At 31.9% G+C, this 20733-nt stretch overlaps 1 protein-coding gene across 4 annotated transcripts in view; it reads left to right on the top strand.

Annotated features, from left to right (window-relative positions):
- LOC121124510 (band 7 protein AGAP004871) overlaps window positions 1-20733 on the top strand; it is a 353186-nt gene that overhangs the window by 150993 nt on the left and 181460 nt on the right. For 2 of the 4 annotated variants that reach the window (XM_040719675.2, XM_040719676.2), the window contains exon 1: window positions 17568-17919. The exons of the other annotated variants lie outside the window; for them this stretch is intronic. In XM_040719675.2, coding sequence (XP_040575609.1) covers window positions 17859-17919 — 61 coding nt within the window. In that variant the 5' untranslated portion in view covers window positions 17568-17858. Of the gene's footprint in view, window positions 1-17567; window positions 17920-20733 lie in introns of those variants that run through there. 4 annotated transcript variants of the gene reach the window in all.

Genomic DNA, 20733 nt, shown 5'->3' on the forward strand with positions numbered 1-20733 from the left:
TATTTTTTACACATCATTAATTATCATAAATGGGTTCAAAGACTGATGAAGCACCCAATATACGGCATAATAATTGCCTAATGATCAAGTTCGATGATTGATGTACAACATATCTAACTGTACATACAGACGTGTGTTCCACTTGCTTCATTTGTAATTTGTGAAAAAAGTGGCACGTCAAAGAAATGATAAATTACATTTTTAAAAAGACATTCATCTTTTATTCACTTTGAAGTTATAAAGGTTGGAGCAAAATAAATAATTATTCCTACTGATCGTTGAGTATGAGAGATAAAACAAGATGTGAAAGCCTAGAATTAGTGTGAATGATCTATTAAGAAAATGATAAATTAATCTATACATTCATATGGCACATTTTTATACTTTCACAATAATTTTTGCTTCCATCATTTCTAAGTATACTAATTATAAATAGGCTAATTATGTAATGGATTCTCTCAAACTCCTTCTTTCCGATAACCTTTTTATGACTCTAAGATTTTCAGCATGTCCACTGCGTCAACATAACAGCAATCATGATCATAAATCTGGAGAAGGAAAAACTTCCAAATTTATTATTTTACTTGCAGAATTTTGGTCGAACACGTAAATTTGAAAAATGGGATGGTATTACCGGTTGATCATTTGGGATTAAAAAAAAGTAATAGTTATAAGTTATATACTGAATATATAAAAAACATTAACTGTTTAGATTTCATAAATTCATACTAGTATCATTTATTAATACTTATAATTTTGTAGATTTTAGAACAAAAAGTCAATGACGACTTGTTTTTCTTTTTTTTTTAAAGTTCAGATTAGTTTTCCTCTAATCGCACCCAATCATAGGGGATTAAAAACAAGTAATTTTTGTTCCGAAATTATCAGAAAAAGAGAAGCAGTTCAAGACTGACAAACAAGTTTTTGGATATTATTTGACAATTAATGATTATTATGAGACGATTGCTGTGCTTCGGAGAAGGAGTCCATAATCTGCGAAGTAATTATTTTGAATTTTTTAGCTATCCCATTCCTTTTGAATTGGTAATCTAAAAAATAAATTAGCACTTGTTATTATTATTTAATTTCCAAGTATCAAAATCGTTTCCTAAATAGATTCAATTATATTAAAAACCTTATTGAACCTTCGGGTGCGCTCATAAAAGACAGAGCATAGCCCTGATGATTTGTTGTAGATTTATAATCATAAGTCCTTGTTCGACTAGACTTAGGGATCGACATCTGAGAAGTTCTAGCAAATGCCCTTGTTTATTTTATTTTCTTCTTCCTCCTATATCACAGTTGTTTGTAGCTGATCTAATGAAACGTCATGAACATTATTCTTTCTGTCCTTCAAAAATTTCTTCAAATTGTCGGGGTTACCATTTTGATATGTAAATTAATTTTTTTATCATGTCCTTGTAAAAATGATTTTCATCAAAAAGGTGTACACTGGACATGCAGCTTTGGATTCTAGAAGAAGAATTCCACTTGTATGTTTCGACACGTAGAGCACCTCTTGGGCCTTCAAGAAAGTATAATCTGTTTTAAAAAAACTCATCATATGAAGGAGACGTGACGAAAAGCAATCAAAACAATCCTTAACAAACATCCAATAAATGGAAACAATCACAATTAATTTTTTATTATGTATTTACAAATACATAATTGAGTTTCCTAAAGAGAAAGCCTGCAGTTTTCAACATCTAACACCGAGGACCTTAAATCCACTGTTAGTCAGAACTAGGGCGCTATAACAGATAAGTACATCTACAGTTGGTGCCAGGCGTTCCACAGCCACCTGGATGCCATTATTTACGCTAAGAGGCTACATTGATGATTAAGAGAGCCCAGACAACTATCTATTTGTGGCATTAATTTTATTTAAATTCTTTTGTTGATTAATAAATTATATCTCGTTGAATTTTACAATTCAATATGTTTAGATTTTAAATGATCACTCGGGCAATATGATGATCTGGGGCTACTTTAAATATCGCAATTTGCAGTACACCCAAAAGATTAATAAGAATTTTTTGTTCATGGAAATGGATGAATTTTCGTCAAAGAAATTAAACGTACTCCTTACTGAATTTTAAGAAAAATTATTATATCTGGCTTTTGTGTTAACGAGTCACATATATACATATTTTAATGCAGTTAAAAATTATATCTTTCTACTGTTTTTCCTTTGTTTATATATTAATTTGCAAAATAATACTTTTTTTTGTCATTTTCTTATAAATTAATGAGTGTTTTGTTTTTTGTGAAGTAGGATATAACATATATTTATTAATAGGCAGTAACATGCAACTCGGATCATGTTACAACTTAAGTGACTTTATCCCTAGAACAAAGTGAACTACGACCCTAATCAAGAATTAGTTGTAGTCATTTTTGGATCACAAATTAATATGTATTGTACAATATTCAATGCATAATAAATTATTCATCAGATGTAAGGCTTTCATGTTTGACATTATAATGTTCCAAGCCTCGGCATTCAGGACCTTATAGATGTATATATATGCAGTTATATACTGAATACATAAGACTGAATCCACAGTTGTAAAAAAAAAAAGGACCCTAGACGTGTGCATAGCTTCCCATAGTTGCAACCTCAAACATTTATTTTTACTTATCAATGTTGTTATCATTATTTTTTGACTATTGAGGACAGAACATCTATGTATGATGTATGTGAGCTTGTGAATAATAGAAAATGCATTGGTTAGGGAGTTATAAGTGATTAAAATTGTGCGCATTTTGGTCATGTTAGAAAAAGCAAACGGAATTGAACATATATGGTGGTTAGATAAATTGGATTTAAAGACTGATAACAAACAAACTAGATGGGGGATAAAACCACATTTTTTATTATTTGGAAGCTACATTTCATGACATTTGACTATTCACACAGTGTTGGAAGTTTTTGCCAGGCCAGAACGACCTCATGCCCCAAAAACCAAAGTCTCTATTGAACAATTATTATGCAGAGACAAACGCCGAGTACTATTTGAACGGGTTAAAGAGATGGTCATGTTAAATGATACTTTGTTGAGAAATAAAAATTCAGGAAATTTCTTTTATATTTGTTAGGCCGGACAATGTTTATATCATCCTATTAAATGAAGGTAGTTTATGGTATTTTATTAAAAACTATTTTGTGTTGACGCGTCAGATATGTGTTGAAGGGCCCCATAATATAGAACTATTTACTAATTAATATAATATCCAACACCTTTTCAACGCATTAAAAAAATAATAATTCCCTTGTAGTTTATGGGTACCCAGATATTATGAGAACATAAAATGAAAACGTGATTTCTCTATTGATTTTCATATTTTGAATACGAAATATTTTAATGTAACTTAATTTTGTTATTTTGCTCGTTTCAGGTAAGTCTTAATCATAATCTAATCACCAATATTAACCTTATAATTAGAGATAAGACGGGTCGTTGAACCAAATCCCAGGTAAAGTATAAATAAACTTGTATTACAGAAAAGATCCGAGACCCGAACCGGAATTGGGTATTCAAATTTATAACGGATCTGAAAAAATATCCGAGACATTTTTAGAATCTTACAAAGATGATAGTTTAGCTGAATCCTAGGTTTAAGAAATTGATATTATCTATATAAAACGTAGCATCTTAATTTATCTAGATTAGAGGTTGAAGTAGCATCTACATAAACAGTTATACAGGTGTGCAAGTCTAAAACTGAACACTCCTTTAAATTTTACGGCTTGAGGGCTTGACAAGGGGTTATCTTGTAGACCATAAGGCCAAGATCTTTCTTAACTATCAGGTCCATGGTTCTTCTGCTGACGATGAACTTCATGGAGAGGCCGCTGACGGTGATCTTCCCTTTCTTGTCCTCGGCAGACTTTTTCATGGCAGCAACCATTCTGTCCGACCTTCGAGGCCTGGACTTAGATCTTGTGGTCGCCTCAGGAGTCCCTTGCGCTACCACGCTGTAAACGGTGGTGCGGCTGAAGTTCAGAACCTTGGCAATTTCAGTGGAGTTTTTCCCTGCGCAGAAAGTTCCAAAATTGCGACTCGACGTATCTCCATATTATCGGGTGTTTTTCACCGTTGCTATTTAGATTTTGCTGAAGTTTTGTTTATAACTAGTCAAGACCCTACCCTCGAAGTATTAATCGGTTTCAACTCAATGAAATCAGAAATATGTGCATGGCGTAAAATTTAAAGGGGTGTTCAGTTGTAAACCTGCACACCTGTATCACGTACATTTTTACCTTTCTTATATAACTCATTTTTTCAAAAAAGAAGCAGAAAAAAGGGCCATTATCAGTTGGTAGTTATTAAATTCTTCTAAACTATTGAACACTAAGAATTGTGTAACACCTTAAAAGTTACATACTATGGTTCAACAAATCAACCTTCAGAACACTGATTAGTAGAAAAGAAGGACAAACACCGATAGCTGACTCTATATTTTGTTTGCCTCTAATCAGTGTTCTTAACATTGATTAGACTATTTCTTATTAAGATGTGAAGAATTACCAAGTACTATTCATTAATAGTTCCCTAGTTGGAAGAACTGGAAACTGATAGAAACAGATTTTTATATTCCTTTAATTTGTCAGATGAAATTGTACTGACTATGTTTAACCGATGGGCAAGAAGTATTTTTTCCTTAACTGCTGCCCCTTCTGGCAGTATAGTAGTGTGCTGCTCTAAAACCATTTCCACTGCAGCTTGAAGATTGGGTTCTATTAACCATCCGATTACTAGAACAAGATTCCATTGCAGGCATTCAATGTACCGCAAGGGTTAAAACATTGTAGGGAAGTATACCAGAGGGATTTTGACAAAATACAACCAATCATAGTCTAGGACGAAGTGTAGTAGAAGTCAAGCATCAGTTGTACACGCGTTATGAGATACCTTGTACTTTTATTATTATTAATCTTGTGCACAATTAGTTTAAGAGAATAATATATCACAAGGGAGTTGTCATTGGGCAACGTCGTTCCATTTGACCTTTTTTATGCTTCCTTTAATGATGATAGGTTGTGAGATACAATATAGATTACGACGTGTTCAATGTTTCATCGAAACAATCTTTAATGTAATAACATATAGATATGTAATAATAATAATAATATTGGATTATTTATTGTTTTGGAATAAGGAATTAGTCAAATGTACCCGTAATCCGGATTCTATTTTATTAAGGTCAAAAGCTTAATTAAAGTGTTTATAAAATTCAGGACAATTGTTTTAGGATCTCTATACACACGTTCAAGTACCTAAAATTTACTGAAGTTGATACGTCCAAAGATCTTAACCGAGCTGGATATGATGATCTATTCCATCCTTAATTACAATTTATTTTTGGTTAGTCAAAAGATTTAATTATTTCAGTTATATTTTTTGAACAACTAGAGCAGGGGTTCTTAATCTTTTTTCTCTATTTTCCTCTTCTCTGTGAGCCAGCGCTACACTTTCGACCCGAGCATCCGTCTTTGACAAATTCAATTTTAACTCATGTATACTTTGTTTTTTTACGCCATTTTCTGGCCTTAATTTTTGTTTGCATATATTATATTTTTATTTCTAGCAATTATTACATGAAAATAAAATACATATAAAAGATTACTTATTTTATTTAGCCTATAAAAAAATGCAACACTTGACGCACACAGGGTAATGAGGCTTTTGTAATTTATTTTGCTTGACGAGTGCTTGAATGTTCCTCTCCAATTTTGAAATGGCTCAGCCCAGGCGTTTTTGCTTTTTGATTTCAAGCATGTTCGAAACGCCAACTCTTAAAAGTACGTGGAGGGGAAATGACACCAGTAGTCTGAGCACCGACATATGGTCTAGAGAATAGGAACCAGGACGCCTTTAAGATTTTATCTGCAATAACAGCCTTAGCTGCGAAGTAAATGTAATGGGTAGTGATTTGTAATTTGGAAATAATAGTTGAAATTGGTGAAATTTTTATGATCTGGTCCAACCGGTGGTTCTGGACTTGGAAACTCCGCCATTCAACACCAGTGGGAAATTCCTCACAGGTTCAAAACCTCTGAACTAAAGGTTACATCATCTACACTTTTATTACTGCAATAAGTATGAAATTTGAGTCACTCTCTGTAGTTAACTCCTGTAAGTCTCAATACTCTTATGGTGAATGATTCTTTATTATTCTGATAATAAAGAATTTAAACATAAATATTTATACTCCTTTAGACATTCATTAACACGTATTTTAATGATAAATAAAAAATTAACATTAAATATCACAAAAAAACATTTCTTTTATTTAATTTTTATCTGCTAACGATGCTGATGATGATATAATTAGTATTTAGATATCAAGGAATTGATTAGATTTTGTTCAAAACAGAGCTTCTAAAAACGTTATTTTTTTGTGACTAGAGATGTGAAAATGCGCTCATATTTAAGGAATTATGTTCATGATTTATACGTAAATTTGTGACAAGTAGGGTTGCAAAATTTCGGGAATTTTCAAACATGGAAACTTTATATTGCAATTTAAGGGAATTGGGGGAATCAATGCAAATTTTCAATGTTGGGGGCTGGAAACAGAAATAACATATGTAATTTTTTTTTTTTCACCATATTTGTACATACAAAAATATATTAAACTACAAAATATAAAAAAATGTAACATTTAGAAATGAGGTATAAAATGATTTTGTTGATGGAACGATATAGCTCAATGAACAACGTACTCTGGAGTTAATTTTCTTTTCTACTCAATGTCCGTAGGTTCGCGCCCACGTGATTCCTATAGAAGGAAATATAAATCACCCATTTGGACTTCAAAGAAGATTACTTGGTCTGATTGAGTAAATGGAATAATATAATTTCTACTTATACTTAATCAGAGCAATTCTACCTGACCAATTAAAGGAACATTTATTCTAAATTTTCAAAAAATCCAACATTTACAAAAAAGTAGTCTAATTTAGTCGTAGCCCTAGAATATTAGCCACACTGTTCGCTGATAACCTTCTACTATCTTTATATTTATTTGAAGAATAATGAAAATTATTCCTATCCCCGTCAGCGGGCCCTAGCGTATTTTATTAGCGCCAACGCACAAAAACAAAGATTTAATAGCCTTCAGTTATAAAAATGATAACATCAGAAGAAAATTAATCATTTTCTTTTTTTAGGATATATGTATATATAACTTTTATAGCAACAATGTGTGGTCTTCTGGCTTGCCTATATGTGGCCTTCTTCCATCCCTGACTTCAACCTTCTTTTCTTAGTTGTTTTGGGGGTTTTAGAGATGAATATCTTCCATACCTTTCATCCATGTTTGGATTAACTCATAACGACAGCATGGTATTGCATGGACATGATCATCATCGTTAAGAGCTGCATATATGATCAGTGGCATGTCGAAGTTGTTATCGTTTGTGAGGGAAGGAATGTTGAATAAAAAAACATAGCTAAAAATAGTAATTAAACATATCACAAATCGGTTTTGAGTTGTCTCTTCCTGATTCAATAAAAATCACTTTTTTGTAAAACAGTAATGCTACAAAAAATTTGAGCCGGCACTCTGTAGATCAATTTCTAAATATTTTAAAAATATTGTTTGAATATAAGGAGATTTGATCAAATTTAGACAACAGTTCAGGACTTTGTCTGACATTTTTTTAAAGGACTTTTTTTGACTATCTTAGCAAGTTGCGCCCGATTCAAGTTTAGTGGTTCCATCGGTCCCGGTCTAAGTTTTTTTTATTTCAACAGTCTTGGTACGGCTTTATCACTCTTGGTTCCAGTTTTTGGTCCCGATTCTTTTTCATACAGGCTCAGTTTGTTCACAAGCGCTCAAAACAAAAGCTGAAGCTAGAAAATTTTGGCCTCATAAATGATATTAAATACGAGGGCCGTAGTTACCTTCTCCACTGAGTGCATAGTGCCCAAGCTCCAGCAGAGGCCCTGAAAACTCATATAAAGAGGGCTGTAGTTTAAAATGTATAAGTGTAGGGGGAGCTGAGCATAGTGAAGCTTGGGAAACCGTGGCTTTAGAAATATTATAGATATCATATTATAGGGGACCGACAAGTTTAGTAGGAGGCCTGGATACATAATCTACCTCACCCCCTTCCCTCTCGTATTTAAATTGTTTTGTCCCTAAAGCCACTTTTCCAAATCCATAAGAAGCCCTAAGCCTTTTGTAACTCAGATAAAGCTGTATCCCCCTGGTGCCGTAAACAAAGCATTGGAAAACGTTGAAATTGCATATCAAAAACTCATAAAATTGATTTGTCTATTAATACTAATGGATTTTTAATGATATATCTAATTTTTTCTGTATATATTCTATATAGGAATAAAAACACAAAAATTGAGACTAACAAGTAATTTATAGTGGTCTTGGTTCCGATCTTGGTTCGCCTTTGTCGGTTCAAGTTCTTAAACCACAAGACTGCTAAGGGTACAACCTTTAATATAAGATAAGAATTTCAGGGGAATATTAGTACAAATAATTAAATTTATAGGATAATTAATTATTAAAAACTGAAATTTAATTTTAAAAAACACATTTAACTAAAATATGATTATTTAAAAAAAAGAAAAAGACAAAAAGCTACAGTTTTTCAAAAAAATATTTCTTATTGTAATTTTTTGGACAAAAAATATATGTACGGATTTCATACAGAAAGAAAGGAGGACACACTTGCTTTAAAAATATAACTGTTGGGAGTTGTTCACGACATAGAATGAGGTTATTGTTATACAACCCAACAACCTACAAAAGACTAATTAGGAAAAAAGAAGCAACGCAGAACAAAATACAATGTATACTTTTGTTAAGTGAAGTAATGCTGTGGCAAATGTTTATACCCAGAGTCCACTGGTATGGAGTCTGTATCAACGTTAATTGTCCTTAATTTGGCTTGAAAATCTAAGTTTTCCTAAATTAATAGAAGTAAATTTCCTCAATGGTTTGCCACTCAGTCTTTTTTGCTGTACTTGATGATGAAGGTCTTCAAAGAGTCGATACTGTTGTGTGAATTGTCAAAGACCTTCCTCTCTAACTCCTCCTTATGAATCCATAAGATTCATACAGAGGAGTTAGAGGGTCAGGTCTGTGGGTTCCAAAATGGTAACTTTTCTTCTTTCAATAAGTTTTGGGACTTGCAGGCTTTGTGAGAAGGGCTGAGTCTTGCTGAAAAAAGAACTTGACACCATTGATATTAGCTTTCATCCAAGGTATCACTTGGTTAGACAGGAGTTTATAGTACCTGTGTGCACCCCCCCCCTCCCCTTTTCTGGATGAAATAAGATGGGACATCGCACTGTCGTTGCTCCCAATGACTCAATGGATCATGATGCTGACCAGAAACTTGGTTATAAAGACCTTGGAATTATCTATATTTATAAATATCTATATATAATATCCCTAAAAAATAAGTACATAATTTATCACAATGATGAAAGGATTTTACTACGACTTTACTATTAAACTTTCGTTGGTGATCCTTCCTGGGGTCTTCTCAAAAATCTTCACAATTATATATGCACTCTTTGACATGGTATCCGGTTGCCTATGAGCCATATTTGAACGGAAAAGCTACTTTTATTGTCCTAGAACTCCCAATTGTATTCCAAACATTCAAGAACAATCTTGACCGTCTGTGTAGGGGTTTCCATCTCGTTCAAAGCAAATCCAGACCCTTTGTATATATACCTGGAATAAAATATCCATATTTGGCCGCAATTACTCATTTTAGCAACATTTTGGAGGCAATTAAAGTTGCAATATTTTGCCTTTTTAGTTCTTGAAACATAATAACTCGTTGCTTTGAATTGAAAAGAGAAGACTCCGAGCTTTCTGTAGATGGGGGAAACAATGAAATTGTTAAATGTCGTATACTGTGTTATTAAGTTTAAAAAAATGTTTTTTTAACTATTGGAGGAGCCATTATGAATAAAATATGAATGTTATTTACCTAGAAATACGAAAGCCGTTCGAAAAGTTCGTAGAAAGGCCAATAGAGGGCACTACTTGCTTAGTTAGCCGCATATCTTGGAAGAAAAACACCAATTTTTAGCAAAATTAGTCTATTGCTTTCTGCTCGGCATTAGTTTGAATCAGAGAAGTAAAGTGATTTTCAAAGAAATGGATGAAAAAGAATTTATTTCGTTTATGAAACATTACTTAATGAAAGCAAAACACCTCAATAAACTAAAAAGAATGTTGATAAACTTTATTGCGACTCTGCACCTTCGATTTTAATAGTTTATAAGTGGTCTCAAAATTTTCAATGTGGCCATATGGGCCAATAACGCTAAACATTTTCGACACCCAACTGAGATTACTACTCTAGAAATCGTTGATGAAATCCTTGATATGTTGATGGATAACAAAAGAGTGAAGGTGCGTGAGATGGCTAGTGCTGTTGGCATCACAAAATTAACCCTATTTCTATTAATTTTGTGATCACAACGGCTGAAGCAAAAGCTGGTGTATTGTTGTGATGGAAAATGGTTTTTTTGTGGGCCAATCGAAAGTGTTTGTTTTGCATCTCGGGTTTCAAATAGTCCAAGAACGATGAACAATATGCACCTGTAATATTTTTATCCTTTTTCACATAGTCGATGAGGATTAATCCTAGTGAATCAAAGAGACAGTCACCGTAATCTTTACAACCGATTCATCGATTCAAACAAATACCAAACAGAACGAAATCGACCAATCGGGCGGAAAGATGGTTTGTGTTTTTCCAAGAGATATTACAAACTAAACATAACCTTAATACGCCCCAGTAGTGTCATCTTTTAGACCTTGTGCGGTCTTTTCAAACGATCATCGTACAAATGTTTCATTGATCTAAATGGTGTCAAAGTTAAACTTACACTCACTATGTGTATACAATATACATACAATACAGAGAAAGATGTTGAATAGAGTGCAATCAAAGTTTCTTATCGATTTTATCGATTGAAAACAATCCATCATTTTTGAGTAATTTATTGCCAATAGAGTGCTACAGTTTTTACTTGAATTCTATTTTTTAATGGTTATTATGGATTGATAAATGCAAATGTATTTCTTGCTTTAAAATAAGCTAAAGCTACATGACCATCAATCATCATCATCATTTTGTTGGAGAGGGAAAACCAAGGCCTTAGATTTGCTAGTCATATTAATATATATAAAACACCCTAATTTATTACATATATATCAGTTTGGTTGTAAATCCTTAGCATTTTTAGTCTGCTATGTTTTTTTTGTAACCAGGATAGTGTTTTTACTATTATATACATAATATTAAGGTTGCAAATCCTAAGCACTTTTTGTACACGAGTTTTGTTATTATTGGTGGTCTGAATAAAGGATTATAGTAGTTATAGGCCGATTTCAAATTAAAAAAATACCAATTTCAATAAAATTCTAGTAAATTCCCGATACAAAATCTGATTTTTCATTATTTCAAATAATAGTTAAAAGTTTAACTTTTCTATTAGTGAAAATAATTTCACAAACTCATGGTTAATCTAAAAAAAATTTAAAAAATTAAATTTTTTGTAAAAAAAACATGGAATTTTGTATATAAATATTGAATTATCTAGTAAAAAGTAGAAATTCCTTTATTTTGGTGGGGGGGGCATAGCTTAGAAAAGTAGAAAGTAGTTACATACCAGTAATAAATAACAATTGGGATGGCAAATTAAACATTATTTCCCCCGATACCGATTCCAGAAAAACAAACGATTCTCTGATTCCGTAAAGCTTTTCTGACTGATGTTTAACTTCCACAACGCTTTTTAATCGTGACGTCAAAGAGTATAACTACTAACCAAAGTAGCTATATATCGTCTTCTTTGTCTGCTATTGTTAGAGTACTGCTATTATACTATATGACGTCAAAATCTTTTTTTCTTATCCAGTAGTCGGTACGGTACATCAAATTGAAAATTCTGGGAACACAATTATATCATACGGTTTCAGCTTTACCATTGTACGGCAAGTGGACTTCTTCAAGTCCTATACAGATGGATGATAACTGGAACAGGCCAAATACTTTACCCTCCCCAATTATAGAAATTGCATAGGTAGGTTCAAGTTGTATGCAAACCAAAAAACTAGGTACCAAAAGTGATAATATTTTTTATGCAAGACATCTTGTACTTTTTCAGACTTGTGGGCCGTTGTTGGAAGGTGTCAATTCTTCCTTGGACTACTCTAACCATCTGGGAATGTTAATTAAAAGTGCAAAACCAGGACCAGTACAAAGGCATCGATGGAACAGAATGAGGTCATCCAGGGCTGCCAAATCTACTGGTGCCGTGTGGCCAAGGTTATTAAAAAAAGTGGGTTTAATAACAAATAATTGAATTTTAAATGTAGCTTTCAAATAATAAAAAAACAACTATGGTTCTACTCCATCTAGTTTGTTTGTTAAAAAGCATTTAATGATTTTTATCATTTTATCTGAACCACCCTGTATATTTTCCTCATAATTAAAAAAAAATGTTTGAAAAAACTACAAATTTCCAAATGTAGAAGTTGACATCAGTTCCACAATATATGATATTATGTTGACGTGTCGCATTTTCTTTCTTGTCGAAGGATTTTTATGTGGTTGCTAAGTTCTATGCAGAAAAGAGAGTGTCAACTAAAACTTTTGACTATAATGTACTTACATAATCATTAGATTGTATCTTCAAAGTGAAGCGTCTCTACTATTATTTAAATAACGTTTTTAAGTTGCAAAAAATGCTACAGCAGAAAGAAATAATTAATTGATTTTTATTTTGTCTTTAAGAAAATGTGCTGTGATTTTTTTAACGTGTTGTTTTATGCAAAAACTACCCAAGGACACAAGTTGTAATTATTAATGCATATACATAGGTATAATTGATATAATTACCATGTTACAATATTTTAACTTCATGCCAATGAATCATTATTAGGCCAGTTGCATGTCGATGCTTCATCAGGTACAAAACCTCATCATTATTTAGAAACTGTAGAATTCGTCCATTCAAATTATCATTATGATTTGTTAACAAAATACTACTACAGTTGTATAAAATATGACTCAATCAGAGTATTATTTTTCTACATACGTAGTTTGAAGTCTGTATATTATTTATAACTTTGAAAAACTGTTAATATTTTTGATTAATTCTAAATATGATAATATTTAACTATCAAGTAGTCCCTCGTGCGTTTGCTCAATAATTGGGGATATCTAATTACAGCTTTTTGGAATATGTGGGCCTGGTATGTAAAAAAGAAATGAAAGTGTAGGTGGACCTTTTGACAACTCCAGGAGTATTTTGGAGGAGTGCAACTCAGCTTTAATGACGTTTTATTCAATTAAATGCAAGCAATCCTAAGATTTTTTCAAATTGGTATCCCAGAAATGTAATTTTCTTTGAGAAGCTATGAACTTTTAAATTAATTTTTTTTAATTTCTTACTAAAAAAGATTAAATTATGTGTTAATGGCATTAGTTTTTTCAAACTAAAATTCAAATAAAATTAAATTTCTTGGAATAGAACGGATTATCAAAAAATTTCCAAAAAACATAGCCCTTTCCAAAATATAATCTTGCAGGTGAAAGAAATAAATCTTTTTCTAAATCTTAAAAAAACATCTCCCAAACACCACATCGTTTAAAGTACGGACATTTCCGAATGAATTTCTCCGATGTCGATTCTTAATTCTACTATAAGTCCATAAAGGACATACAGATAGAATTCCCGAGCAACCTTTAAATTTTATTTTCGTCTTTCATGAGCAAATGTACTAGTTATTTATTTAAACTGAGTAGTAATCCTTGTCCCAAACGCTGATTGATTGAATTTAAAAATAAGCTCTTTTTCAGCATTGATTATTATTCAACAACTATTGAATAATGATCCCATAGTTGGAAGTATTGTCAACTGATTTTTTGCTTCCCATCTGATTCTTTTTAAATTAAAGATTGGGTGATACAATAAGGCTAACGGTGATGTTACGTTATCTGTCTTCAAGGACGATAGATAAGGATTGATGATCACTGATGAATGAAAAATGTTTTTCAAGAATGAAAAAGTACATGAAAATAAATGTAGTATTCCTACAAATTTTATAAATATTTTGGAACAGAAAAGCTTATCTGACATTTCGTTCTATAAGATCAGTTGAAAAGAAATAAATACACACACATCCCATTTTATATTTTGCCAGAGTTTAAGCAGGAATTACTCGGATGTCTATATGCAATTCTTCTTTTTAGTTAGTTGAACAAGGATTTAACCTTATAACTCTTTAACAAATACCGTTTTGTATATAGCTAGGACGTATAAGAAAGGATTATTCCGATGTTTACACTCAACTCTGCTCCAAGTCCAACTCCCAAACTAATTCTTAGTGTTAATCTCAATCTCACATGATCACACGCAATAGTGATCAATTAAATTTTTTACCTGTTCATGTGTAGTACACAAATAAAAAAGATTAATAAATTCAATCGTGCGGAAATATCATCAAAAATTTATGTATAATGAAGTATAATATATTTGAGCAGAATTTTTTTATATATTCCCTTAAATTAGACTTTTTTTTTACATTATAAGATATAATTCTGCAATATCAATTATTAAAAAAATGAATAACAAATATTAATTTTTATCAAAATGTGGAATGTATATCCAGGATTTAAGGGGGGTTATCTCAAATATTCAAATATATTTTTTTTAATACACCGAGGATAATTTAGCAACTTTTCTTTCTTGACACGATGTTGATTCTTTTTTCTTTTTTAGACTCGAACGAATTCTAAAATTTCTAGACCTTACAAAGTTCATGATATTGACTTTGAAATCTTTCTGAATAAATCCTGATATAGTTTAGATTCACATTTTTATCTATAAGTGAGGTTGCACTTTCATCGGCATTAATTCTTTGGATCGCATCACAACTACAAATATTAGTAGCAGATGAAGTGTTGAACAACTTTTTGATTAAATATGGGTTCTTCTTACTAAGTTGAGTATGTAGCAAATTGACAAAAAGATCAAATTTGAAGGGGTCATAAGTCATCCTCCATTTTAAAAAATCAACTCAACTATTTTTCTCAGCTTCTTCATCAGTGGTAGCTCGAATATTATCGAAGGAACCCTCTTTAATTAAAAGATTTCTCCAGCTGCAACAATACATTTTTTGAGAGACCGACCTTGCAATGAACCCCCTGATCTAGTAAAGAGTAGCTTTAAGGGGTGGATTTTCATTGGTAAAGCCAATTTCCGTGTTACAGAGTTCGATGCTGATGTTAAACGCCAAATCAAAGTCTTTTTCATATTCAAATTCATTGGTGTCTTGAAATATTCCGTAAAGCTTGGTTATTGGAACTTTGGTATATTTAAAACAAAAAATTCTCAAGCAAAGTACTTTTTCTGCTTGAAGAAATTGTCTAACTGATATGAAAAAGTTTGCCTCTGCCATCATTTGATATTGTCCTAATCTCTATTCTATAGGTTCAGATAGGAATTTCCCAGTAAGTACAGACTCAAATCCCTAGGTGTTATTAAAATATAACGCTAAGGAAAGAATTCATTTACTTGCATGGCACACCGAGAAGAAAGTTTGATGTGTCAAAGAAAATTTATATGAATCCTTCTTTTTCTCTCTTTTCTTGGCTATTTCTTCCCAATCACTTAAGAAAGTAGAAAAAATCTTTAAGAAAAATTATCCGTGTAGAATTATTTCCATATATTGGTTCTTTCTTAGGATCTTGAAGTCTTGTAGCAGCACTTAACTCTTTCACATTCAAAGGGTTCTACCATTTCTCAATAAGGCGCAGAAAAGGACCGGTCTGTCGAAAATGAGGGTACCCACCCCAGCAAATAGACTGTCATGGAATACCAAATTTGTCAATTGCACAAGCGTTCTCTCCAATGATGGAGGTTCGATACATTTTTCTATTAGTAGCCGAGTAATTTTGAAATCCACGGAGTAGAGAAATGCTCCCTTATCAAATGAGGAAATAGAAACCGTTACTTTTAACTTGTCCTTTCTTCAATAAATAAGTGATTTTAAACAAAAAAAACAAAGATGGTAACCAGATTCATAAATTAACTTTCAATAAGAAGGTGACAGTTTCAAATGTAAGGATTTCTCAGCTTCAAAAAAAGCTTAAGACACTGAATTTGTCCTTTCTTTTTCTTTCTATAAACAAGAAATCTAAGTGACCGCAAATGATCTTCTTGGTATTGAAGGAGTGGATACATACTAGGTAATTTGGGGTAAACACAAGGAACAGCATCTTCTTTTAAGCAAGCCTTCTTAACTTTTCCATCTGGTATTTGCTTTTTCTTTGTGTGGGATTCCTATCCTTTGACTCATAAGTGAAACAATCGGGCGACAAATGAAGTAAGCATTTGAATCTTTTTGATAGTCCTAATTGTTTCAAACTTCTTTGATGGCAGGAATCCACTTTTGTCTTAGCATGGGATTGGCCGGGACCCGGTGGCTGGAAAATGGAGGCGGGATTTTCTTCCTCAGTCGACCCAAAACACAACCAGGTACAACACAGATGTTTGGCATGGTTAATTAATCATCTTAATGATTTACTAAAGTATTTTTGAAAGAATACAAAGGGAGCCCGCTTTAATTTCAATAGAAATGACGTTATAGTCAACTTTTTAAGAGGAGAACAAATATTTTTTCTACTCATACTACACAGCAAGGATAATAGAAATACAAGGTTAGACCAATATGTAATCGGGCATGCTAGAATTTTCAATCTGATGTATTTAACCAACTGCTCGGGAAAATAGGGAGATTTTGACAAAAACGCAACCACTCAAAGTATATGACGTAACTATTGCCAGAATTTTCAATTTGATATATAGTACCAACTACTGGGAAAGAAAAACATATTTAGACAAAACGCCCAGCATCTCATCTACTATGACCTCAATATTAGAAGCGTGGCAGAAGTCCAATATATGTCATATATGCATTATGGTATAACCTTGTAGTTCTATTAACCTTGCTACACGGGAAGATTGGTGGTGTTAATGGAAAAATAGTGACTATTTTAGTTATACCACCTTCCTAACTTCTTTGAATACATTGCTTCGAGGATGTTCCAAGATGTGATTATCTGAAACAGAAGCATTGCAGAATGAACATGATACAAATTTGGTCTTTTCGGAAGAAAAGCATTTATATATGACTGGACTTATAACTAATAGCTTATGCTTTAATATATCGAAATATGAATTATTTCAATCATTCAAACTTCATTTATGTATTATTGAATTAGTAAGTGTTCATATTTGAATGGAACATCCGGGATTTTACTCACGGCCAGAATTATGAGATTATTGATGACAAACTCGTAAATAAATCATTCTTTTCAGGTAGCAAAATCAAGGAGAGCGCAATCTTCCAATTTAACATTTTTTAACCACTGAATATGCTTATAACGATTGAGGACGTTTGTGCTCTCTTTTTTTTTTTTCCCTTTTACTACGCGATTTTTTTTTTCATCGTACATGCTTACACTTTTTCCCTTTCTAAATATATATATTATTTCATACTTAACAAGCAGTAGTAATTTATCTCTCAAAATAGCATGAATTGTGTTGTATCAGTATTGGAATTAATTTTGTTGTGAAGTAGTTATAGAACAAAAGTAGTTTTTGTGACACTCAAAGTTGTACTTCCTTTTAAAAATCCTAAAAATATGTAAAATCCTTGTTTTATATTTATATATATGATTTTACAAATTAATTATGTGCCAAGAACAATCAAGGATACCCTTCCAATGATTATAATATCATCATAGTCAAAGTGAGTCGTTCTATTATATCATATATATGCAATAATGAAATATGATTGGTGTTCCTTCCTCTTCATTTACATCCAAAACGAGATCCAATGCTCCAAAAGGAGGTCAATCAAATAAGAGCATAGAGCCAAATTGCATAAAGCATTCCTAATATTTATATTGTCATACGTTCTCCTAAAATAAGTCCTTTTATTACTAGGGGCATTTTGTGTTGTTTTTTCTGTTATTTTCCTTGATGAAGAATTTGATTGCTCAAAAGGAAACGCTGTTTCTTTTGAGATCCTAATATATAAATATAACCATAAACTTCCAAGCAAAAACAATTCTATATATTAAGAGCAAACAATTGAACATTATTTACTTATTAAAGATGTGAAAAGTGCTTAAATCCTCAAGAGCAGTAGTTTAACTACAAAGCAAGGGGCTTAAGGTTAATTCTGACATACTTGAGATTAATGAAACATTATTCTATATACTTATCTCTTAAATATCTATTACTAGGTACTTGATATTTTGAGACATGTGGTGCTCCAACAATCTTGAAGAAAAATCAATTAGAGGAGAAAATCGAAAAGAAAAATTCTCAAATATACAATTATTATTTCTAATTATTTCATAAACATATTTTAGTCGATTCTACACTTTACCTTACAATTTTTGGGATGCTTTAAGATAACCAAGAACTTTAATTATAGTTGAAGGGATATATAAGTTATTTTTGTAGCTTATATTGATCCCAATATGACCCCTGTCATATACAAGATGATCCAGATCAATCTTAAAGGGCTTATAACGAAAGAACTAAATAGACTGTACCAATGGTTCGGAAACGGCGAAAATTGGTCTTTTTTTTGCAGTATCAAAATCTTCTAAAATAATCCCAAATCCTCTGATACCTTGAGCTCATTTTTGGGGACAAAATTATGGTTACAAATCAATACAATAGCTGGAAATGTGGTTTAGAGAAATTCAAAAAAAGGAAAGAAAAAACTGCAGAAGGGGAGGACTTATAAATATTTTACAAATTTATAGGTTTGTACAAGAAATTTACTTGAAAGTAACAATTTAATAGTAAGCACATTTTCAGTTCCACCCCCCCTACCTTTAAATTGTATCATGAATCATTCAAAAAATCTGTAACTGTAGGAATTTGGGTGGAACAGTGGAGCATTCAGTAACTTTTTCACAAAAGAATTATTGTGTGTATGTTTGTTGAACAATATGATTTATAACATAGGTACCTGAAGTCAAGACCATAATTTATGAGTCAAGCTCGATTCATCACTATTTGTCCCGGGTAAATTAAAAAGTGCACAAGTCCGGACTCAAGCACTGTTTTATAAATATTGAAATGCCTATGGCAGGCATATGAAACTCAGTTAGGATCGGGAGACAGTTCAAAACCATTTCATCTCATGTGGGCCAAACCAGTAATATAATAGAGCATAGCCCTTTGTTTGTGTTGCAAGTATTTTTTTATTTGTTTTTGTAGCTGTGAGTTAGTTGAAATTTGATCAGAGGCCAAGGGGTAAAGAGGTTGACTTAAATATTAAACAAAGGAGGGTGTCAAACTCTCTTGTATGAGACAACCAGAAATTAATTGACTCTTGAGCAGGGAGAGTAATTTACTTTTTAATATTAACATTTATAAACAACTATTTGACATATTAAGGTCTAAGAGTGAAAATATAATCTAGTTGGAAGGTAAACATATTTTACTTTAAGTGGGAATTGGGACATAACTAAAGATTTATCTCCAAGATGGTTCACACGTGCTCAATGCTCTTAATTTTTTTCCCCAAGGGAACAAAGAAAATGTGTACCTAGCGGAACGGCTGATGGCCACAAATACTATTACTGACTTTGGTTTTTGCATGCATTATTTCCTATAAGGTGAATCAGACCTTTTATACACCAAACCCCTATGATTTTGTAAGGTTGAATAGAGCATCAATAAAAACCCTATGCATCACTAAAACAATTTTAGGAGGAATGCCAAACTTTAAAAAACTGAGAAATTTCTTGCATTTCTGAACTTTCTTTGTCTCATTTATTTGAAAAGTGAGCAATAAATATTTAATCAAAATTTGTTAACAATTAATCAATAACTTATCACGAACTTTGCATCTATGAGTCTAATTTCAAGTGGATTTTTACGGTATTTCGGGTCCACCCTGTACAGTTAAAAAAATACTTTTAATGGTTTTTTTTCCACTCATGGAGATTTCGACATTCCTCACATCTCTAAGCATATCATATACAAAATACATGTTGAATTAGCAACAAAGCTCTCTAAATATATATGTAGAATCTTTGATGAATAGATTTGCAAAAAAGTGGAAGAACGTTGTGTTTTTTATGTTTGTGTGTTTTTTTTTCTAAATGGTTATGACTATTGGGTAGTTAGTGCCTTTTTTAAATAGTTGGCACGTAAAATATTAATTATCTCATTATTGGGTTCGAAGAGTGAGCAAGTATAAAAAATAATAAAAAAACTATTGAGAAAACAATTTAATGTTGGAGAAGATCCATCATGTTCCTTTAAATATAATTATAAATTTGCGAATATGTACAGCTTTGATAAATCTTCAAAATCTGAATGAACATTCGTGTGTACTCATAAAAAATGGAGGATAACCTTGGTGTTTTTTGTAGACTTATACCTAATTGTAAGTCCTTCTTGGACTTTTATTCGAATTAAGGATCGACATCCATATAAATTTTATTGAATTTCGGATGAAAAAATGTGTTGTAACAACGATTATAACCATTTAAAAAAATAAGATTCCATAAACTGTCTGGAGTTGATTCCAATTACTTGATCTGAATCAATTGCACCATTTCTGTATTTTTGAATGGTAAAAACAATATGATGGCAATAATTCTCTAGCAGAATACATCCTGGATTATTTTTTCGT

Source organism: Lepeophtheirus salmonis, chromosome 9 (genome assembly GCF_016086655.4).
Source record: "Lepeophtheirus salmonis chromosome 9, UVic_Lsal_1.4, whole genome shotgun sequence".
NCBI classification, from domain to species: Eukaryota; Metazoa; Arthropoda; class Copepoda; order Siphonostomatoida; family Caligidae; genus Lepeophtheirus; species Lepeophtheirus salmonis.